Source organism: Sitophilus oryzae, unplaced genomic scaffold, assembly GCF_002938485.1.
Source record: "Sitophilus oryzae breed Bouriz unplaced genomic scaffold, Soryzae_2.0 scaffold_1588_pilon_pilon, whole genome shotgun sequence".
NCBI lineage: Eukaryota > Metazoa > Arthropoda > Insecta > Coleoptera > Curculionidae > Sitophilus > Sitophilus oryzae.
The window spans coordinates 114,245-137,742 of NW_022146267.1; the positions used below are offsets into that span (position 1 = coordinate 114,245).

General features: G+C 31.7%; 3 protein-coding genes across 3 annotated transcripts in view; 2 read left to right on the forward strand and 1 right to left on the reverse strand.

Moving 5' to 3' along the window:
* The window catches only part of LOC115879827, a 28,589-nt gene extending 18,476 nt beyond the window's left edge, over positions 1 to 10,113 (reverse strand). Inside the window, exons 1-2 of the mRNA XM_030896834.1 lie at positions 9,904 to 10,113; positions 3,268 to 3,466 (exon numbers count right to left, since the gene is read on the reverse strand). Coding sequence (XP_030752694.1) covers positions 3,268 to 3,419 — 152 coding nt within the window. The 5' untranslated portion in view covers positions 3,420 to 3,466; positions 9,904 to 10,113. The remainder of the gene's footprint in view (positions 1 to 3,267; positions 3,467 to 9,903) is intronic.
* A 1,853-nt stretch (positions 10,114 to 11,966) lies between these two features.
* Positions 11,967 to 14,875, forward strand: LOC115879821 (adenosine deaminase-like protein). The gene is made up of 5 exons (XM_030896829.1): positions 11,967 to 12,053; positions 12,759 to 13,272; positions 14,203 to 14,355; positions 14,417 to 14,517; positions 14,653 to 14,875. Exons 1-5 carry the CDS (start codon positions 12,012 to 12,014, stop codon positions 14,839 to 14,841), a joined length of 999 nt encoding a protein of 332 aa, XP_030752689.1. The 5' UTR covers positions 11,967 to 12,011; the 3' UTR covers positions 14,842 to 14,875.
* Positions 14,876 to 22,316: 7,441 nt separating this feature from the next.
* Positions 22,317 to 23,057, forward strand: LOC115879828. Its single transcript, XM_030896835.1, has one exon. It carries the CDS (start codon positions 22,317 to 22,319, stop codon positions 23,055 to 23,057), a length of 741 nt encoding a protein of 246 aa, XP_030752695.1.
* The last annotated feature ends 441 nt before the right edge of the window (positions 23,058 to 23,498 follow it).

The window sequence follows — 23,498 nt, forward strand, 5'->3', positions numbered from 1 at the left end:
ATACAGTTTGGAGACAGGGACTGATCTGTAAGCTAGCTAAAGAAATCCCCTGCCGAAGGACCGTCAGCCTGGTCGACGATATGCTCCGAAATAGACTCTTTCAGGTAAAACTGGGAGAGAAAGAAAGCAAAAAGATGAAACTTAATAACGGATTGCCACAAGGTTCTGTCTTAGCTCCATTGCTGTTTAATTTATATATCGCTGATATGCCTGCTACTTCAGCTAGAAAATTTGGGTATGCGGACGATTGGGCAATAGCTACAAGACATAAAAACCTCGAGGAGACAGAGGCTGTTCTTGCGGAAGACCTGTATTCCCTGGGAAACTACTTCCGCCAGTGGAGGTTGCAACCGAGCGCGGTAAAGACGGAAGTTAGTTGTTTCCATCTTAATAATAAATTAGCAAACCAAGAACTTAAAATAAGGTTTGAAGGTAACTGGCTGTCCCACAACAACACCCCAAAATATTTGGGCATTACACTAGATAGGACCTTGTCCTTTAAGAAGCACCTCACACAAACTGCAGCTAAGCTCAACACTCGGAATAATATCCTCCATAAGTTAAGCAGCACCACGTGGGGGTCATCCGCGACTACCTTGCGCTCCTCTGCGCTGGGTTTGGTTTACTCTACTGCTGAGTACTGTGCCCCGGTGTGGCTCAATAGTTCTCACACAGGAAAGGTGGACGTCCAATTGAACAACACAATGCGTATTATATCAAGAACAATAAAATCAACTCCCACCCCATGGCTTCCTATTCTAAGTAATATTCCTCCACCACATATACGCAGGCAGTATGCACTTTTTAGAGAATACACTAAAATTACTAACATGCCGCAACTGCCGATACATTTGGATGTCCATGACCTGGATAGGAACAGACTTCGTTCAAGACGCCCAACATTAGCAACCGCAAGCAGCTTACACCGGGACGGTTTTAAATTAACGGAGTCATGGATTAGGGAATGGGAATCAGAGTTACCAGACCACGCCGGGAATATGCCGGTTATAACTCAGAACCCACCAGGCTTTGACATGCCACGTAAAACATGGTCTGCGTTAAACCGGATAAGGACAAATTATGGGAAATGTGTCGATTCTATGTTTAAATGGGGAAAGTCAGCTTCCCCAGAATGCGACTGCAACACCGGCAGACAAACTATCCGGCACATAGTAGAAGCATGCCCGTGAAGATCCTATTCCGGTTTCTTTGATGATTTCCTGGAAGCTACAGACAGTGCAGTCGAATACATCCATAATTTAGATGTTTGTTTGTAATACTTGTTATATGTATATTCGTTTGTACATTTTAGACTCTTGTCAGACTATTATTATTGTTTGCACACATACTTGTTTCCTACTCTTTACTTCTACAGTGATTGTAATTCCATGTTTTGTTGTGATGCTTAGCCATACGATAGATAGATGGCAAGAAGAACGGACAACAGATAGATGGAACAAAAAAATGATAGCATGGTACCCACGAGGAATTAAGAGACCTAGAAGAAGACCGAACTTGAGATGAGACCATTATATTAGAAAATTAGCAGGGATAACTTGGGTCCGTATAGCCAACAATAAGGTTGCGATGAGTTTTTGCAGCGGCTATTAAGCTGTCTTGTACACTTCGCACTAAAAGAGGTTCTAAAAAGAACAATGTTCGACTGCAAGGTCTGCTAGGAAAAATGTTTAAGCTTAAAGTATCACAACACAATTCATTTAAACCAAAAACTCGTTAGACAAAACTACCCAAGTAGCATTTTCACGACTTGCGACCACATGTTTACTAAACACAACGTTGGATTAGTTACAAAAAATAGTTAGCTCCCTACCTTGGATATTAAAATAAATTTAAACGTTTTTATAACGTTGTGCCGACGTTCGACTAGTACTACAGCAAGGTAGAAGCTTCTGCGACGTCCAATAAACGTTGTCTTGTAACCTTTTTTGCTTAAGTGATCTTTAAGTGATTCGGACAACGTAGTTACAACGTTGGACAATATAGAGTTTTCCGACGTCAGTTTCAGGACCTATTCCAACGTTATGCAAACGTCGTCTGTTTTACTAATTCCAACGTTGTTTAGATTTCCTTATTTTTACGTTGTTAGGACGTCGAGTCACTACTTTTTTGCAACTGTATTGAACCATAACCTTAAATCTTAAATTTTCACTTCATTATTCTGTTCAGTCAGACAGTTCAGTGCTGTTTTTGTTTTTATAAAAATAAAACTTAATTAAAATGGGACATAAGAAAGATACATATAAAACTAAATTTAAATATACATCGACATATATTACCGATAGTTTATCCACTCCCTCGTTTATTTAGATTATAGAGGGCGGCACAAGCTAGACTCTAGGATGACTAAATTAGACAATCTTGCGACTAGTGTACTACCTGTTAAGGCCGAACTGCGACTTTATTAGTCCAGTATGCGACTACTCGAACTACTCCATCTTAATCTCCAAAACAACAAAGTGAAAGCCGCCATGATGTTAAATAAGAAAATGTTTCGTTCCTAAAATAGCAATTCCTGCTTTTTGAATACATTAACTTGAAATATTTGACCCTAAAAAACAAGCGGAAACAATTTTTTCGACTGCGAATAAATTATTCTCATTTTACTAAAAAAAAAATTCAAGAAAATTTTTAAAACTTCTTTAATTTTAAGGCCCATTAGTATTTTTCAAAGTAGAAACTATACATTTATCAATAAAGTTGTTTGCGTTTAACTTTTTTGCCTTGGGTAACGAGTTACAGAGTCGGTTAAAGTGTTTCAATAATTATATGATCTTCAAACATCCTCCACACTTTATTTTTGTTTTGTTTTCCTTTACTGCCATCTGGCATATGTCTCTAACTAAATCATAAAAATAATATTTTTACTATAATTATCCCAATTTAGGATAAAACGCGACTTGACGCCATATTATTTTTGTATTTCTGTGAATTAGGATTTTAAACAACGTTGCAGTTTGTACTAAATTAGGCTGCCAGCCAACGTCGGTATCCAACGTCGTTTCGACCCAAAAATTATTCTCCAAATTAGTGCAGACTAGGATTGGCACGAGGTTGTGCCGACGTTGCGCCCCGACGTTTGATCGCGTGACACAACATTGTCCCGACGTCCAAATGCTGCTTGGGCACCTTAATAATAGTATAGGTGTTTTTTTTAATTGGACTTTTTTAATAGACTACACAAAACATAAAATTCAAATAAGAAAGACAGAATGGGGTCTCTGAACTATTTCAATGTATATTACTCACCTGTAAATGTAATGGGCCAGGAATATTTCAGCCAGGAATATGAAAAGCACGCAACAAATCACTCGGACAGTATAACTGGGGTTTAACTGCGGTACAGGTAGTTTTTCCCCTTTTGGCACTATTTTATTGTCTTTGCGTTCGGTGGCCGACATTTTAAAAATCGCCTTTTAACGAACTAAAGTGTGAGGAAATAAATTTCCTAAAATTTAGTACTTTAACTAGATAAGTTGTGAAAGAATACTACACTCAGCAGAAAAACTTGGTCAAATTCAGAACATTAAATTTATAAAAAAATTATCGATGATCTAAAAATGGCATCGATTTACTTTTGAAATGGCGATCGATGACGTTTTGCATGTAACATTATACAGGGTGAGTCTTAAATAAGTGCTAGTATTTTTAGTGGTGGTATATTTCGACCCCACATAGGAACACGTCTATTAGTTTTTATTTTCGCAAAAAAAGATGTTTTAAATCGTCATCAAAATCGTGCATTTTCTTTTAAATTTTCCTGTTTATTTTAGAAATTTTTTACAACTGCCTGTTCACCGCAAATTTTCCCACGGTATAATTTCTTAATCTCTGAAATTCCCATGGTTACGGCACTAAAAGTTATGCAAATACAGAAAAAAATCCGGTGGCTATCAAAATTTTTTTTTTAAATTTTCAAACTTGAATAACTCGATTATTTTTAACAGATTTGAAAAACGGCAAAGAGAAAATATGTATATTTTATTGAGATCTATCTAGTAGATAGACGCTGGAATCATCGGATTCAATATGCCTGGGTTTTAATTTATGGGATCGAATCAAGAACGAACATGGATAAATAATAATTAAATGGTATTAGAATGAAATTAAAATATATGTTTTGATATTTTGACGTAACCAGTTTACCCTCTTTTTGTTTCTTAGCCTACTACTATAATTTTTAGACCATATAATCCTAAGCGGCAGCCTAACATGATTTGTTCTCTTAATATCTCCGGTTAGAGAGAAGATGGAAAGTTGCGGTTTGCGCTGATATTTTGGAAATTTTGTGCTCTTTTTTACTGTACAAAGAGAAATATAGCCTCCTATTTAATTTTTTTACGCAAAAGCGCAATATCTGTTATGATGTCAAACAACGCCCTCTAGCTACTACGAAGAACATTGTGAAAACAAAATTTATATTGGAGATCATTAAGGAAGAAAAGTTCTTTTAAACGAGCCCTAGTTTGTTTAAATCGCATAACCCAAACCTGAGTTATCCTTATTTTAATAAAAGCAAATTTAACCTTTCCCCACCACTTTATTTTATGAGATAGAGCAAAATACTCTATATCAAAAAAATTACAAATTTCCCGATGATTACAATAGTAATATTTAAAATACCTGTTCACCTGCATATTTTTGAGAAAAACCCTGTTTTCTGATTGGCTCGTAGAGAAACGCCCCCTAGCGGGCATTTTTCGAACTTGAAAATAATTTCCAGCGATTTCTCTTGGTCGATTTACTTATTAGAATTTTTTTCCCAAAGCTATACGATAAGTAGTTTCTGAGATACAGCTGGCGTCCATTCTTAGTTGGCCACCCGGCACATATTGCTCTTTCAACAGTAATTTTTTATCTAAGCCACCTAATGTTTTTTGTTTGGTATTTTACGGTTGAATGAGTCATATGTAATAATACCGCAAATATCTGTAAGCCCTTTAACAATATTAAAATATTTGAAAATAAAAAGAATGCTCAGACGTTTGGAATGGAATTTTGAACGCCCCGTATGATTGAAGATTACGATATGTATAAGTAGAAATCAACATACCGGATGCGTCTCAAAAGTCGCTCACCCTTATAACTTTTATCCTTTTTCAGTTAAAAAAAACGAGATTTGGTATGTTAGTATATGATGACATAAATTAGGATTGATTGACGTATTCAATTGTTTTTGGTCACTTCCTGTTTCACCGGAAATGACTATAACTTTTTAAGTGACCAAAAACAATTATTGAATACGTCAATCCTAATTTATGTCATATACTAACATACCAAATCTCGTTTTTTTAACTGAAAAAGTAAAAAAGTTATAAGGGTGAGCCACTTTTGAGACGCACCCGGTATAGTAAGTACCTAGCATAGTTTTGATTTCAGGACACATCTTTTATATTTAATATTTTTTTTAAAAAGACTGAATTTTATTAATTATCTCTCTGAAACTATCAATATACATATTTAGTAATACCTTAAGTGACCAGAAAGAAAGCCAAAAATGGAATAATATACAGGGTGTTCCATTTAAAAAAAAATATCCCGAACCACTTATATTTTTTCGAGCTACCCTGTACAAATCAAAATATTATTCTGAAATAGACCCCAGTAAATACTTCAAGTATGCGTTTATACAAAATTCTCAAGTTCTTTTTTAGAGGACTTACTGTTGCAAGACCCTGTAGTAGCTAATAGCTCCGTAGCCACAAATTACCTATAACAGATGCGAAAGAAAACGACTGCATCGGAAACCGCTCGGCAAACCCGACACGCCTATTGAGTGGTGTAAATACACCAGTCGTTTAGTCCGGAAACCTATGCCGTGTCGTATTCGCTTGCTTGAATGACATGGTGCGTGGTTATATATGTTTCTTTTTAAAAACGCGTGTAGGATTTTTGTTGAACTTTTGAACTGTTATTTCTAAGTTTTGGTAATTTGTATATCTTATTTAAAATGGGATGCAAATGTGTTTATTTATAAGGGAAAAAAGATATTTATAGTATAAAAAATTAATTTATTTAACAAAATTTAATTAAAAATGTGACAAAATAGTTACCTTTCTATTGGTTCTATCGGACTTTTTTCGACTATATAAATCTTTATTTGTAAACTTTAATACATCAAATATTTTCAATCTAATAAATCATTTAATGATGTAAATAAGAGGAAATTTCTCACATGGGTGGTCAAATTCTATAGTTTTCATTATATCAAACAGCCTCTGAATGTTTTCTTCAGTGCAAAACTCATCAAAATTTAATATAAATAATTTTTCCAGCCTATAAATAAAATGAACAAATTTTTCCACTTTCATGATCAAAGGCTTTTAAATGGGTAAATAATTTCGAGTTATCCAGAGATTCGGATTCTTTTGCAAATTTTAAACCAATATCACATTGATGTATTTGAAGACCCTTTTTAATGATATAGTCAAACATAATTAAAGGCATTTTGAGTTGAAAACATTTCTCAGAGGCTGTTTGATATAATGAAAACTATAAAATTTGACCACCCATGTGAGAAATTTCCTCTTATTTACATCATTAAATGATTTATTAGATTGAAAATATTTGATGTATTAAAGTTTACAAATAAAGATTTATATAGTCGAAAAAAGTCCGATAGAACCAATAGAAATGTAACTATTTTGTTACATCTTTAATTAAATTTTGTTAAATAAATTAATTTTTATACTATAAATATCTTTTTTTTCCTAATCTCCTACGAGCTGATATAATATGACGAGCAATCTATTAAATTACTGTGAGATTATACAGAAAAGTCCACAGACTTCCAGACATAGGAAAATCAAGTCCATTTAGCGTGTGTCCAAATTTTGACAAGTTTTCAAAAATGACAGTTTTGTTTAGACTGACGTTTAATTTCACCTGACTTCTCGGTGAATGATTTCTTTTTATGGGGGTACATAAAATCTAAAATTTATGGCCATGAAGAAATTCAAAACTTGGAGTAGTTAAGGCAGAAAATATTTAATGCCTTTGACACTGTCACCACTGATATGTTATCCAATGTGAGGAGGGGATTTTATGATCGTTTGGGTTATTGTTTAATGCAAGAGGGAGGCACTTTTGAACAATTTTTGTAATTTTTTAAATTTCATTATCCTGTTTTTTTACCGTTTACCTATTACCTACCTTGAAGAACATGGGAAAACGAAGGTCCTTTCAGGACCACAAATATTTTGATTGAGAAAATTGGTAACTTTTTTTTTGGATTAAAAAACAAAAGTTGTTAATATAATACCAATTTAAAAGTGTTTTAGTAGTTTTAATACACACTATGATATAAAATATATTATTATTATAATGTACATTATTAATACTATTGTTCATTCGAAATGGCATTAAGGCCCAATTGCAACAATGATCTAAATTTTTCTTAAAGATAAGTAGAGCTTAGAATGAGCTGTATTTATATTTACTTTAATATTCACCTTAAATGAGGGAATTTGACTGATACAATTTTTGAATATGAATTGTTTTTAACGATACTAACAATTTTAGTTCAATTTTTAATAAAATTTATTTAATATTAATAGAAATCCAAGAGATTTGAAACCTCTTTTAGCGGAACGTATTGATTTATAACATTCTCAAATGAATTACAGGTGCCCGTATTTTCTATGAAAATCACACAGCTTTTTTCATAGTCGCTGCAGTTGCTATAGCTATAAAAAACTAATTTTTTAAGGTGTGAAAATTGCGACGCGCGCTAAATGAACTTGATTTTTCGTATGTCTCGAAGTCTGTGGACCTTTTTGTATGCCTCAATAACATATTGGTGCAGATTATTTTCACCCAAATAAATAATAACCCAAACTATACATTGATGCGGATTGTCTATGGACTCTTTCTGAAGGTCACAGAAACCTGAACGCGTAATTCGGTGTTCTTTCGCATCTATTGTAGTTAATTTGTGCCGTAGCGTTCTATCAGAATAATAATTCTTAAAGTTTTAATAAATTTATTCTCAGAAAATTCCTACGCATTTAATTCCTAATAATTCCACCCCTACAGTCCCCTACTAAATATTGATTAAATGTTTCGCCTAAACTTTTGACACTAATTTGCCATTGAAAACGGTAAAAGTTCGCCAACTATATTCCAAGTCTTAATAACGATTTCTGATTTATGCAAATTAGATTTGGTCTGATTCTATTCTTAGCTCGGAGTGTATAAGTACTTTTAGAAAGATAAGTTAATTTAGTATAGTAATCCAGTTAACATTTTATTTCCATTATTAAGTGGTTGGGTATAAATAGACTTAAATCAGATTATATAGGTATTAATATTATAACACACAAAATTCCGCCACCCTAAAAAGTTGACCATGTTTGATGTTTCATAACTTTTTATTTTGTAATCCGATAATTATTTTTTAATGGCTTATATTCTTCGGTTAGGTAGGTTTATACCGGGATAAATCAAAACGTTGTTTTTTTGTAAAAAAACACCCCGTGGAAAAAATGAGACGGGCATTTTAAATAAAAAAACACTTTCCTGTAATCTCAGATTTATTCCTAACATTTTATTTTTTGAATTATCCCATTATCTCTATTCTTTTCTGAGCTACACATTTTTAAGTATTGATTTCAGAGATTCTTTTATTGGCAAAACAATTTAATTAATTTAACACGCTACTAAAATTATTTATAATAATTTTAATAGCGTGTATCCACCTCTAGCTGCAATAAAATTTTGAGGTCTTTGTCTTATCGAATGAATAAGGGTAGTTATTCTTTCTTGATCTAAAGCTTGATGATTAAAAATTTGTAGCTCATAAAAGAATACAGATAATAGGATAATTCAAAAAATGAAATGATAGGAATACATATAAGATTATAGGAAAGTATTTTTTATCCAAAATTCCTGTCCCATTTTTTCCACAGTACATCAAACTTGGTCAAAATTAAATTAATTAAAAAATAATAATCTATAGTTCCTCTATATGATATTAAGCTCATAATATAATATACTAATAATAAAACAATAATCATCATGTATTGAATTTAGTATTAATTATTTATTTTAATTTAATTAATTTTTTATAATTTATGTGAGTTTAAAATAAAAATTCAAGCTGAGTTTTTCTGAAATTTGTAAATTAATTTTCAGTAATTAACAACAAAGTATTAAGAACCAATAATTAAATTAAATCAAAATAAAATTGAAAAGGACTTCTTTTAACATTATGCTATTTATATCGTTTCAATTGGTATTTATTTAACTATTCTATTTGACTGAAGGCATTAAAATAACAACGTTTGACGTACTATATAAAGGCTCTTAAATAAATAACGCAGTTTATAGCCAATGCAATTAATAGGTGCATATATTAAAAAAAAAGAAAAAATATAAAGTATATTTTTCTCATTTAAATTTTTTACTTGAAGAACCAAATTGTAGTTTCGATTTTTTTTTAATTTTAATTCATATTAGTATTATCTTGTGGTGATGATATCTTTAAAAAACTAAAAAATAATAATAACAGAATTTAGTTAACAAAAAGCCTTTGTGAGAAAAAAAGGGGGAAAATTTTTCCGAAATTAAAAAAAAATTTCTCCTATCCTAAATTACTAAAAAACGGTATTTTTTTTATCTTTTCTGATGTGTTATTCTCAAAACGTCACACAAGAAGAAAACTAGAACTGAATTTTAAAAATAAAACAATATTTTGATTTTTTTTGTCACTTGAAAAATTGTAAAAATTGTAATATTTATATTCGGTATAAATAATAAAACATATATAAATATTTCAAAAAAAGTTTAAAAAGTATATTTTCAATTTTTTTTTGTGCGAGTGCTAATTAGTGCTAATTTATTGAGAAATTCCAGAAATAAAAGCTAATAAACAAAATGCAAACAGACTAAAAATTAGAATAAAAACCTGAGATGGTCTTTGTAAAATGTCAGACCAAAATTAAACAAGAATTCAATTTGACAAATAAAACAACTTTTCGACGCACTACATCGCGAGCGCGCCAAATTTATGCGAAAAGATATAGAGCTGACGCAACACCGCAACCGGACACTGCAAACGCCGGAAACGAACTGAAAGCGCGCTCAAAAAGCTGCGGAGCGCGACGAAGTTTGCAGAGCAAGATAGCCGCGCTCTAGAGTCACGTGGCAGGCTCTATTTGTTGATTTTCTGTCGCCAAACGTGATACTGCGGTGAAAAAATACTTTAGTTTCTCTAATCAGTGCCTTCTATTAAAAGATCAGCCTGCGGGCGAGATTTATGACGTCACGCTAGTTAGATATAACGGATTAATAAATATGTTGTAGAATACATGGAAAACATAATTATTCCTCAGATTTTTGGTTTATATTTTAAAAATGATATAGTTTACATGAAACATACATAATATACAGTTAATAACTACAACATATATACCTATTTATGGTAATAAATACTTTGGCAAATAAACTATGAACCACACAAATGCAGCAAATGTTTTACAATGTACAAATCATGTATAGGTACATAAGATAATGGGTAAAATGTAAATATATTTTAAATTTTGGGGTTTGAAAATCGATTTAATTTAACAAAAAACATTCAATATCTACTAATAGTGATGTATTATTATTTGCATTCACAAAATTTATATGTATATTTTGCAAGTATCAATGTTCGAAAAATTATATTTGCAAATAATACAATATTATCTAAAAAAAGGCGTCAGCGACGGCTATGAAATGAAGATCGCTGGCATTTTATTTGTAAAATTATCCTAAAATTTTTGATTTTCTTGGGATTTTTAGATTCGGGAAAAACGCTGATTAAGTTTTCATTTGGGTTTTCATTATTTTTATTTGGTTTAAAAAAACGTTTCGGCTAACTATAGCCTTCATCAGTGTTGTTTCATATGAGAAAAATAGTGTCGAATATAATCCAAAAAATTACATATACAATATAATTCACACCTCATAATGTTTACTGCAATTAATAAACTAATATAAACTTATCAAAAGATGACCACATATTTTTTAAAATTATTATTCTTAATACTAAAATTATCTACATTGACTATGGAGTACGCAGTAAACATTATGTGCGTGGTGTGAATATTTTATATGTAATTTTTTGGATTATATTCGACACTATTTTTTTCATATGACACAACACTGATGAAGGCTATAATGTTAGCCGAAACGTTTTTTTTAAACCAAATAAAAATAATGAAAATCCCAGGAAAATCAAAAAATTTAGAATATTTAGAAACAAGGTTCAAGAATATCAAATTTTCCAAGATTGTAAAATTCTAGTTAATTATTTTATGTGTACAGTTATTTAGGGAATCTCATCGATGTTCATTTCCAAGCCAACTAGACGCCGATTTTTTTCGATGATACGGTATAATTCTTACGTAAAATGTAAATAACATTAGACCAATTAAAACAAAGAAATATGAATTTCTTAGTATTTTTAGTAACACCTTTATTCTTAAAACTTAATTTTGTATTATGCAAATATACCAATTTTATTGTTATTTTATTCATATTGTATTCAGCCATCACTTAAATATTTGATATTAATTTGGTATTATAAATAATCAACACTATTCATTAAAAATTACTGATCAAATATATGTTATGTTTGACATACATTATATATTATCAAACAAAAACACATTCTTCTTTTAAACTGTATCAGTCTTGTCTTTACAAAAATCTTTTTTAAAATTTGAACTCAAAATAATAATCTTTTTCATGATCTTTAATATACATATTCTTTATTTTTCTCTAGATCATAATACCTACTTACGTGTTTGAATCTATCGAAGCTGAACCAACAACACTTGGAGTGGAGATTCCACAATATGAATAAAATAAACATAATTGTCCAAAACTGGACAATTATGTTTATATGTAGTTTTGTCCACCAAACCAAAAACTATGCATCTTACAGGATTTTTCTAGTCTTCAATGTGGCAACGCTGTCCGAGTTTGAAGCCGGTTAGTGGTTATCAGCTATGCTTGAAATGGAGTCGTTTTGTGAGAAACTACCTAAGATTGTAAGTTAAAATCTTCATTTTTTGTATATATGTTAACGCTGTTCCATTCAGAATTGAATAAACGCTGTATAAAGTAATTTTACTTATGTATATTAGTAAATAAAGTTAAAATCCATTTTTAACCTCAAATCTATCAATTGCCTCATTACTATGTTAATTTGATTATTCTTATTAGAAACAGACAAAAAGACCATAAAACTTAATGTTATATATATTATTGAAAATAACCAAATAGACGATTATTTCTTATTTTTTACAAAGACTAGTATAATTATTAGTTACACAGGGAACGAATGCTGAATTGCCAGATCGTATAATAAATCAGAAGATATGATCGTAGTCTGTACTGCATAAAAATAAATGTGATTTTTTTAATTCCCTTTGTAATAATTCGTTTTTTATGAATACTTTATAACAATTAATAAAACATATAATTATACAAATCTAACATTTGGATCCGGAACTATGATATTGTGTTTACACAAATCCTATTGAAAAAATATTTTTTCTATGTAGGTATATCAAACTTTCAACATAAATTAGAACCATTACAAATATTTTAAAATCAAAATTATCCAACCATATTTTTCAAGCTGTATTCAAGTGATTCGGTTATCAAACAAACTGCAATGTAATTTCACATACTTATTAGAATTAAAAATTACTGAAAATTATAAACAACAATTATTATATGAATTTTTACAGGAATTGCATGCCCATCTGAACGGTTCTCTCAGCAGAAACACCTTAAGACAATTAGGATGCACTGACGATGCTATACTAGAATATCAAAGCGAACAAACCACTATAGAGGAAGTCTTCAAATTATTTAAAGTAGCTCATAAAGCAACCAGTACCAAGAAGAACTTGTACTTGAGCACCAAAACAGTGATTAAAGAATTCGCTGAAGACAACGTGATTTATTTGGAGCTTAGAACCACTCCAAGAAAAGAACTGGATATGACAGAAGAGGAATATATCCAGACTGTCATCAATGCTATTATTGATAAAGAATCTCCTAATATTATTGTGAAATTATTGTTGTCTCTGGATAGAAGAAGAAACCATCAAGAACAATCGGAAACTCTAGATGCTATTATTAAATTCAAGAATATGTATCCGGATATTGTGAGAGGAGTGGATCTTAGTGGAGATCCGGCGCAAGGAACATTTTATAGAGACCTTTTTGAGAAAGCTCGAAGGAATGGTTTATTCTGTGGTAATATTCTTTTTTTATTGATAATACCGGCGTTATCGTTTATATTTTGCATATAGAGGTTCAAAGACAAAAACAGTACCTAGATAACTTTTAAATACTATTGTTTTTCGAAGTATTCTCCACGAAGAGAAATGCATTTTTCCATCCGTTGGAACCAATAATTCTGAAAGCAGTTATTCCATTCGCTTGTTGGTACCTTCAAAATTGCGTTTTTGAAAGCGCTGACTGCATCTTCTGGGAACTGGAACCTTTGAACACGCAGTTCATTCTTAATTTTTGGAAAAGCAAAAAAGTTGTTAGGACTTAGGTCGGGACAGTATGGAGGATGGTCCAACAATTCGAGGTTTTCTTGCTTTAAAAACTTAATTGTTTTTCGAGCTGTGTGGAAACTTTCATTGGAGCATTATTCGTCGTTTAGGGTTGGTTTTTCGAAACTCAGCTATTAGTTCTGGCAAATAAAGAGATATAATATCAGCAGTAAGATCAAAGAACTGGATCTTGCAGAGGAATTGTTGCTATATGACCCGCTTTTGAGACAAATGTTACCACCATATTTTTGGATACGCTTCGAGAATGGATAACTTTCGTCGGTTTTGGTTCATCTCGGAACACCCAATCAGCCGATTGACATTTATTTTCGGATTCATAACTTAATATTTTCTCGGCTTTATTTCCATTTTTTGACTGACTCGTCAACTTCAAAAATCCAGTTTAGGTACAACTTTTAACAAAGCGATCTAAAACTTTGGCGTTAAGTTAACTAAAAATGACAGTTAATTTTGACATTTGATATATGTTGACAGGCGCCTACTATGTTTCTATATGCAACATATAAAAGACAACACTCGTATTGGTATTTTAGTTCATCGCTATAATTGATCCCCTTTTTTATTTTCCTTAAGGTATAATTTCATTTATATAAAATTTCAGCAATTCATTGTGCTGAAATAAAGAACAACACGGAAGTGATTGACATACTAAATTTTAAACCTGAGAGACTAGGTCATGGAACATTTCTTCATCCTAATTACACATCAAATGCAGAAATATGGAACCTGTACACTAAACTACAGATTCCTGTAGGTAAATACCCAAATTATATACATAAATTAACTGTTTTATTAATTTTTTGAGCAATTTGCAGAGTGCTGCTTGTCTTCAAACGTCATATGCCTTACCTCAAAATCGCACAGAGAGCATCATGTTCAAGAATGGATGAAGAATGACTTACCATATTGTCTAGCTGTAAGTCATGTTAATAACTTTATTGGGATTTGGGAATTTACTTGGGGAGTTATTCTGCTTATTGGCTAGTGTGTTTTGAGATTAGGTATTTTAAAAAAAATTATCTTACATTTTTTTCCTTCTTTTTTTTTCTAGACTGACGATAAAGGAGTCTTTAACACAACACTTTCCAAAGAATTTCTACATCTGCAAGAATCTTTTAACTTAAACAAGAAAGATCTATGGAAAATATCAGACAATGCTATTAATTACTCCTTTGCATTGTCTGAAGAAAAGGAAATGCTTCACGAAAAACTTAAGCTATGGAAAATTCAAAATATGTGAATGATTAAATTTGATAATAAAGCTTTTTGTGAGATATCAAAATTTATTTTTCCATCACGTAATATCCATCCATTCCATATAGATATATAAAAGCTCAAAGGGTTTTTTGTTACGTCCATCCCGCCGAAACCGCTTCACCAATCTTGCTGATTCTTTTTTTAATGAAAGGTATATATGTCTAGATTTGTTATGAAGTATTTTTATATTGTTTGATGGCTATTTCTTTGTTTAAAACGATTAAATACTAAAACACACCTGAAAAACACCTACACACAATACCTCCAGAAATAAATTGTCATTGTCAGTGGTGTGTCAGTTAGATTATATATCAAGTTTTTGGATATTTTAGGGGTCAGTTAATACCGTCAGCTTTATATACACAAATATTAGTACAAAAGTTCGTTTAAATGACATTAGTGATTATTGAATTAGCTACGCAAAGCGATTTTTGGAAACTCGTCCACTTAGAGTGTAAAATTATGTCGAACAATGTTGTATGAAAATTCGCGTTACTATCTGGTCTAGAAGAATGAAATTCTACAGATAGAATTAGAAGAGATTTTTGAAATTCATCAACTAAATGGATAAAGTTAGTAAAAATTTATATAAACCTTCGTGATCCCTGGATAATACACAAACAATATTGCACAAAGGATCATTTAAAAAAAACAAAAAAAAGACATGAGTTAAAGTAGTGAGATCAATAATATGAACGAAATATTTCTTTTTCAAACAATCCTTCTAGGAATAAAAAATAACGTATAGAGTATTAATGCTCTTGAAAAATAAAAATAAATCAGGAGAGTATATCAAGAAAAGCGACAATTGAATACCTCAAATATCCAATTGAAAACTTTATATGTCAAAGCTATTTATTTTAGTAATACAGTTTATATGGGACCATAGGTAGGGTTCTATCCGCACAGTGTAAATTAATTTCACTATTTATTATTTTCTAAATATTTTCTTTTACCTACCTATATTTTTTGGAAATTTTTAAACTAAAATAACTCCGTTACTTTAGAGTTATTTGAAAAACAGTAAAAAGAAAATATGTTTTATTTTACCGAGATCTACCAGCCCTGAAAATATTTGTACTTATTTAAGACTCGCCCTGTATAATACCAAGAAAATCGACAATAGCAAACTTTCATATGAAATACGAATAGCTCTAAAACTGTTAAAATCGTAGTTTAAATAGTGGATTTTTGTAAGGCTCACTAGCTCCATCTATAGGCACAAATTACCTATAACAGATGCGAAAGAAAGCGACTGCATCGGAAACCGCTCGGCAAACCCGACACGCCTATTGAGTGGTGTAAATACACCAGTCGTTTAGTCCTGAAACCTATGCTGTGTCGTATTCGCTTGCTGGAATGACATAGTGCGTGGTTATATGTTTCTTTTTAAAAACGCGTGTAGGATTTTTTTTGAACTTTTGAACTGTTATTTCTAAGTGTTGGTAATTTGTATATCTTATTTAAAATGGGATGCAAATGTGTTTATTTATAAGGAAAAAAAAAAGATATTTATAGTATAAAAATTAATTTATTTAACAAAATTTAATTAAAAAATGTGACAAAATAGTTACCTTTCTATTGGTTCTATCGGACTTTTTCGACTATATAAATCTTTATTTTTGTAAACTTTAATGCATAAAATATTTTCAATTTAATATTTTAATGATGTAAATAAGAGGAAATTTCTCACATGGGTGGTCAAATTTTATAGTTTTCATTATATCAAACAGCCTCTGAGAAATGTTTTCAACTCAAAATGCCTTTAATTATGTTTGACTACATCATTAAAAAGGGTCTTCAAATACATCAATGTGATATTTGTCTAAAATTTGCAAAAGAATCCGAATCTCTGGATAACCCGAAATTATTTACCCATTTAAAAGCCTTTGATCATGAAAGTGGAAAAATTTGTTCATTTTATTTACAGGCTGGAAAAATTATTTATATTAAATTTTGATGAGTTTTGCACTGAAGAAAACATTCAGAGGCTGTTTGATATAATGAAAACTATAGAATTTGACCACCCATGTGAGAAATTTCCTCTTATTTACATCATTAAATTATTTATTAGATTGAAAATATTTTATGCATTAAAGTTTACAAAAAAATAAAGATTTATATAGTCGAAAAAAGTCCGATAGAACCAATAGAAATGTAACTATTTTGTCACATCTTTAAATTTTGTTAAACAAATTTTTTTTACTATAAATATATTTTTTTTTCCTAATCTCCTACGAGCTGATATAATATGACGAGCAATCTATTAAATTACTGTGAGATTATACAGAAAAGTCCACAGACTTCGAGACATAGGAAAATCAAGTCCATTTAGCGTGTGTCCAAATTTTGACAAGTTTTCAAAAATGACAGTTTTGTTTAGACTGACGTTTAATTTCACCTGACTTCTCGGTGAATGATTTCTTTTTATGGGGGTACATAAAATCTAAAATTTACGGCCATGAAGAAATTCGAAACTTGGAGCAGTTAAGGCAGAAAATATTTAATGCCTTTGACACTGTCACCCCTGATATGTTATCCAATGTGAGGAGGGATTTTATGATCGTTTGGGTTATTGTTTAATGCAAGAGGGAGGCACTTTTGAACAATTTTTGTAATTTTTTAAATTTCATTATCCTGTTTTTTACCGTTTACCCATTACCTACCTTGACGAACATGGGAAAACGAAGGTCCTTTTCAGGACCACAAATATTTTGATTGAGAAAATTGGTAACTTTTTTTTGGATTAAAAAACAAAAGTTGTTAATATAATACCAATTTAAAAGTGTTTTAGTAGTTTTAATACACACTATGATATAAAATTTATTATTATTATAATGTACAATATTAATACTATTGTTCATTCGAAATGGCATTAAGGCCCAATTGCAACAATGATTTAAATTTTCCTTAAAGATAAGTAGAGCTTAGAATGAGCTGTATTTATATTTACTTTAATATTCACCTTAAATGAGGGAATTTGACTGATACAATTTTTGAATTTGAATTGTTTTTAATGATACTAACAATTTGAGTTCATTTTTAATAAAATTTATTTAATATTAATAGAAATCCAACCTCTTTTAGCGATTTATAACATTCTCAAATGAATTACAGATGCCCTTATTTTCTATGAAAATTACACAGCTTTTTCATAGTCGCTGCAGTTGCTATAGCTATAAAAAACTAATTTTTTAAGGTGTGAAAATTGCGACACACGCTAAATGGACTTGATTTTTCGTATGTCTCGAAGTCTGTGGACCTTTTTGTATGCCTCGATAACATATTGGTGCAGATTATTTTCACCCAAACAAATAATAACCCAAACTATACATTGATGCGGATTGTCTATGGACTCTTTCTGAAGGTCACAGAAACCTGAACGCGTAAAGGCTGATTCATGGTACACCGGGCCGTACCCGTGCCGGGCACGGACGGGGCACGGACGCGCTCCGGCGAAGCTTGGCCCGTGCTCGGCTTAGCATGAATGCATACGTATAAATAACATTTGACAATATTTGGCCGTGCCTTCACCGTCGCACGGCCCCGGCCCGTCACGGTGTACCATGAATCAGCCTTAATTCGGTGTTCTTTCGCATCTGTTGTAGTTATTTTGTGCTATAGGTAAACAATCATTTAAATTAAGGCATGAACGATTCGAGGTGTAACGCGAACGTAGTGGCGGGAAAAAGCTAGTAATATTTTTAAAATTCAAAATATAGCAGTGTGTCGGAGCGTAAACCATCAAACATATTCTGTCAGACACAATAATATATTATGTCGCATTATTAACAATATGCATTCAGACAAGAGAAACTGAAAATGAAAAATTGAGCCCGCTTGTGATATATGATTATAAGGAAAATTTCAGACCAGTACTTTTTAACCAATCAAAATGGTTTATTTTGACAGATCGCCATGACAATATATATATTTTAAAGATTTTTGTTAAATTTGAATTTCGCCGAACCGTAACCATATTCGGAATTATATTTTACTATTTGAAATTTTGTCTAGTGTTGTTACTTTATTGGAAAATTCAAGAAATTATGGAACATGTTATGATTGTATTTTATAGAAATAATATACATATTATACAGGGTATTTCAAAAAACATGGGCCATCTCTGGTGAGGCAAGTACCTACCTTTAGCGTTTCGAATGAAATTTTCGGGGTAAAAGTAAAAAAATAGTAAAATAAGTAAATAAATGCGACATATTTTAAAGCTAAAAAAATGTCGCCATATGCACTAGGGGCATGCATATGGGTTATCACTGGAATATTTTTCTAAAAAGGGCATGTACGCCACTGACTTTCTTTTCTTTTGTAAGTGAAATAGTGTAAGCAGTTTAATGCCGATTAAAAGTTCTCTTGGTATTTTGTCGATTTCGGCCTCCTTGACGCAATTTTTTAAATTTATTAATTGCCTTGATCCAAGTCTAACAGCAACCTTTAAAAAAAATAATATCAGTAACTTAAGAAAGTTTTGAATAAGTACTCATTGATTCCTCATCAAAAAATTTGAAAAAAAGTTCATATAAACATGGGTATGGAAATGCAGAGTTTTAGAGTTACAGGATGTTAAAATTTTTAAAATTAGTTAGGTTTTTTGTAATTATCTTAAATGTCATAATTTTATTATTTGAAATTGCTGTATGTTGGACTAATAGTAATAATAACTAATAGTAATAATATTTAATAGTAAATTAGGTAAAATATACAGGGTTGTTCACCACATACGACACGGAGTATTGTAGTTAAACGACTAGATTTTTACAAATTGTAAGTTTTGGGTTCGTTGAAGGACTATTAGAGCTACAATTTAAAAATATTTTTACAAGATACAGAGTGTCCCAAATAAAAGAAGGAATAGGTAAGAAGTGGTATAATACAACGGAGAAATGAAGCCTTAAAATTTATACTGCAATTTCGCAAAATTGAAAATATTTCAAAAACGGTAAGGTTTAAGTGTAATAAACCTTAATCAAATTTACCTTTATTTTAATCGTAGAAACTAAAAATGCAATAATATACAGGGTGTTCCATTTAAAAAAATAGAACTTTGATATTTTTTATTTATTTGGGACACTGTATCTTGTAAAAATATTTTTAAATTGTAGCTCTAATAGTCCTTCAACGAACCCCAAACTTACAATTTGTAAAAATATCATCGTTTAGCTACAATACTCCGTGTCGTATGTGGTGAACAACCCTGTATAATTTATTAATTTCATTTTTATTTTAATTTTATTATTACTTGTGATTATTAAAATTGCGTTTATCTCATCAAGGAGGCCGAATTCGACAAAATATCAAGAGGTAACTTTTAATTGGCATTAAACGGCCTACACATTTTTGATATCAAAAGAAAAAAAGTCAGCGGCGCACATGTTTTTTTTTCAAATATTTCAGTTATAACCCATATGCACGTCCCTGATGAATTTATCAACACTTTTTTAGCATTAAAATATGTCGCACTTATAGTAATTTTTACCCTCAAAATTTCATTCAAATCACTAAAAGTACTTGGAAGAAAATTATAATAAATCGAAAAATTATTAGGACTTTAACACCCTGTAGCTACGAAACAAAGCAGAATCGGACCTATGTTGATATGAAAAATAACTCTTACTTTTACGTGAGGAATCTCCACACGAGAGATAACACATGTTTTTTGAAACACCCTGTATAATTGAAATGTCGAATCTATTTATCAAAGGTTTATGGTTCCGAGAATACTATAAATTATACGATTTATGTTCTAATTAATAAAGTGGGTTTAAGCAATATAATTACCGATTAGGATAATATAGTACTATCTCTAAATCATAAGATAGGAATATATGACATGTTTGATCGAAATCGGGATTAAACCATAGATAAAAGAAAATAATCTACTATTAAGATAGATATGAAACTTAATAGTAAAATTTTGGGTCAAAGCGCCCCTCCGTGTTTTTAGTGGAGACTACGTTTAACTCAGCGCCTTCGCCTTTTCTGCTGTAAATGTTTTTTATGTTTATATTTGAATTCAAAGGATTTATTTTTAAAGTTACACTGATATATTAGTATATCAGAGTAACTTTAATAGAACATAAGAATATATATATTTTACAATTTATTTTTTTATTTATTTTACAGAGTTTCATGTAAATGATCGTAAGTCGACTGGCTGTCTAATGAATAGACCGAGATTTATAGATTTTAAAGCGAAAGAAAAAAAATCAAACAACGAATACATACCATATATTTTTCTTTTATCTAAGATACATACCTTCTCGTCTTTTGGAAACACGTAGGGGAGGTCGGGGCATGATGACGAACGGGGCAAGATGACGAAGTACTGATTTAAAAACTGCGGCGAATCCCGGAAATCCCATTTATTTCTTTCTATAAATTTTTAGGTGTATAATACGTCTGGTTACACATAGATGGAGCTATAGGCTTTGCATCGGGTTTAAAAAATCATAACCGCTTTTCACACCTGTTAGATGTAAACATCCAGCTCCAGAAAATGCTACCGCAGGTTTGAAGAAAAATAGAAGCCCCTTTCATAGTTAATCTTGATTATTGTGACACAAATATTAGAAGGTAAGATACAACCTAATTTCACTTAATTACAATTTAATTTTTGCTGTTTTCTAAAAAATGCGTTTCCTTGGGGTTGAGGCAAGATGACTGAATTTAACCTGCCTCCACTGTGTATAAAATTAGTTAAATTCATTTTTGATGTTTTGCATTGGTAAGAACTTATAGCACCGTACAGATGTAATTTTTTTCGCTCTTGGTTAGAAGACGTGCTTATTGCCGCGTTGCACTCTATTTTGCACGACCATATGTCAGTTAAAGCTGCCAGTATTGAGCATGGAATCTCAGCGACAAGACGTTATATAAAAAGCAAAATAACAACGAACCAATTCCTCTTAGTGGTGGGAGATTCAGAAGAACGTTTTCTGATGCTCAGGAAGCTCAGTTTATGACTTACCTAACTGACCTGAGTATTAGAGTATTTGGAATTACATCAGTACAATTTAGAAAACTAGCCTACGAATTCGCTAAACTTAACAACATAAACCATCAGTTCTGCAAAACCACAAAATTGGCAGGCACTGACTGGCTTAAGTCGTTCATGAGTAGACATAGGATAAGTCTTAGGACCCCAGAGTCGACTTCGCTGGGACGATTATTCGGATTTAATAAAGTTGAAGTAACCCGGAATTTTTGAGTTACTTAGGAGAAACTGATTAAAATAATAATTTTACTGCTGACCGCATTTATAATGCAGATGAATCGGGATTATCAACGGTTCCCAATAAAAAGCCAAAGATTTTATCACACACTGGTTCTAGGAGAGTATCAAAAGTTGCTAGTGATGAGCGTGGAAAAAACACTACCGTTGTATGTGCCATGAATGTCCAAGGGAGCTACGTTCCACCCTTTTTATTTTGAAGAGTTAGGATGCGACCAGATCTTTTAAATGGATGTCCTCCAAACTCTGCTGGTATAGCTCAACCCAGTGGATGGATAAATACAGAAGCCTTTGTCCTATACCTTAAACATTTCGTGAAATTTGTTCGCCCAAACACAGAGACACCCGTATTGTTGATCGTTGACAATCACTCGTCTCACACTTCACTGGAAGCTATCAATTATTGTAGGGATAATGGAGTGGTTATGTTGGGACTACCCCCGCACAGTACCCACCGCCTACAACCGTTGGACGTTGGGTTTTTTGGACCTCTCAAGACTTTCTATAGCCAGACTTGTGATAACTATTTGGTAAACCACCCGGGAAAACAAATCACCGATAAAGAAGTTGGTAGGTTGTTCGGGCAAGCTTATCTAAGGGCTGCAACTGTGGGAACAGCTATAAAAAGTTTTTCCGCTTGCGGCATTGAGCCTTTTAATGCTGAAATCTTTGGAGATTCCGATTTTGCGCCTTCTATGGTGAGTGAGAGGCACGTAACTGCGGACGAGTTCTTAAGCAGTGACGATGAACCACTAGCAGTTCCTGGGTCTTCAGGCTCAAATAGAATTGATCAAGCCAAAACAAAAAACAATGAAATACAAGATGGTAAACCACCAGCGGTTTTCAACAAAACTGAGCCAGAAAAGCTGGTGAATTTAATTCTCCCAGGACCCTCAGGATTGAATAAAATGGATTCTGCAAAGAATAAAAACGTTTCAGAAACACTGTAGATGTTGAACCCCCATTGCTTTCTCCAAAAAAATCAGCCGGCAAGGTCAATGAATTTGACCCTTCCTGGACCTTCAGGCCTACAGCAAAAAAAAAATCTCGCAAAAACAATGAAGCACAAGCTCTTGGCACTATGAGTTCATCCAGCTCCAGTCAAACAATCTCTAATGTTGAGAGTAGTTACGCTACTTGAAATGAGACCCTTTCCCAAATATACACGTCCCATAAAAAAACTACCTCAAAAAGACTAAACAAAGGGCTTCTGTTATCACCTCAACACCCAACAAAGAAGAACAGGAAAGGAAACAATGAAAAAACTTAAAAGAAATTAAAAGAAGGAAGGTTGATTCTGTGAAAGTCAAGAGAAATGTATTTCAAGAAAATCGTGAAAAGCAGGTAGGAAAGAAGAAGAAAACTAATGACATTTTTTGTCCTGGCTGCCA

What these genes read in the sequence shown, in the direction of transcription:
- LOC115879821 (XM_030896829.1), top strand. Translation starts at nt 12,012, where the DNA reads ATGCTTGAAATGGAGTCGTTTTGTGAGAAACTACCTAAGATT. An exon ending in GTGAGAAACTACCTAAGATT is followed by an intron (nt 12,054 to 12,758) that starts GTAAGTTAAAAT and finishes GAATTTTTACAG; the next exon opens with GAATTGCATGCCCATCTGAA. An exon ending in AAGGAATGGTTTATTCTGTG is followed by an intron (nt 13,273 to 14,202) that starts GTAATATTCTTT and finishes ATAAAATTTCAG; the next exon opens with CAATTCATTGTGCTGAAATA.
- LOC115879828 (XM_030896835.1), top strand. Translation starts at nt 22,317, where the DNA reads ATGCGACCAGATCTTTTAAATGGATGTCCTCCAAACTCTGCTGGTATA.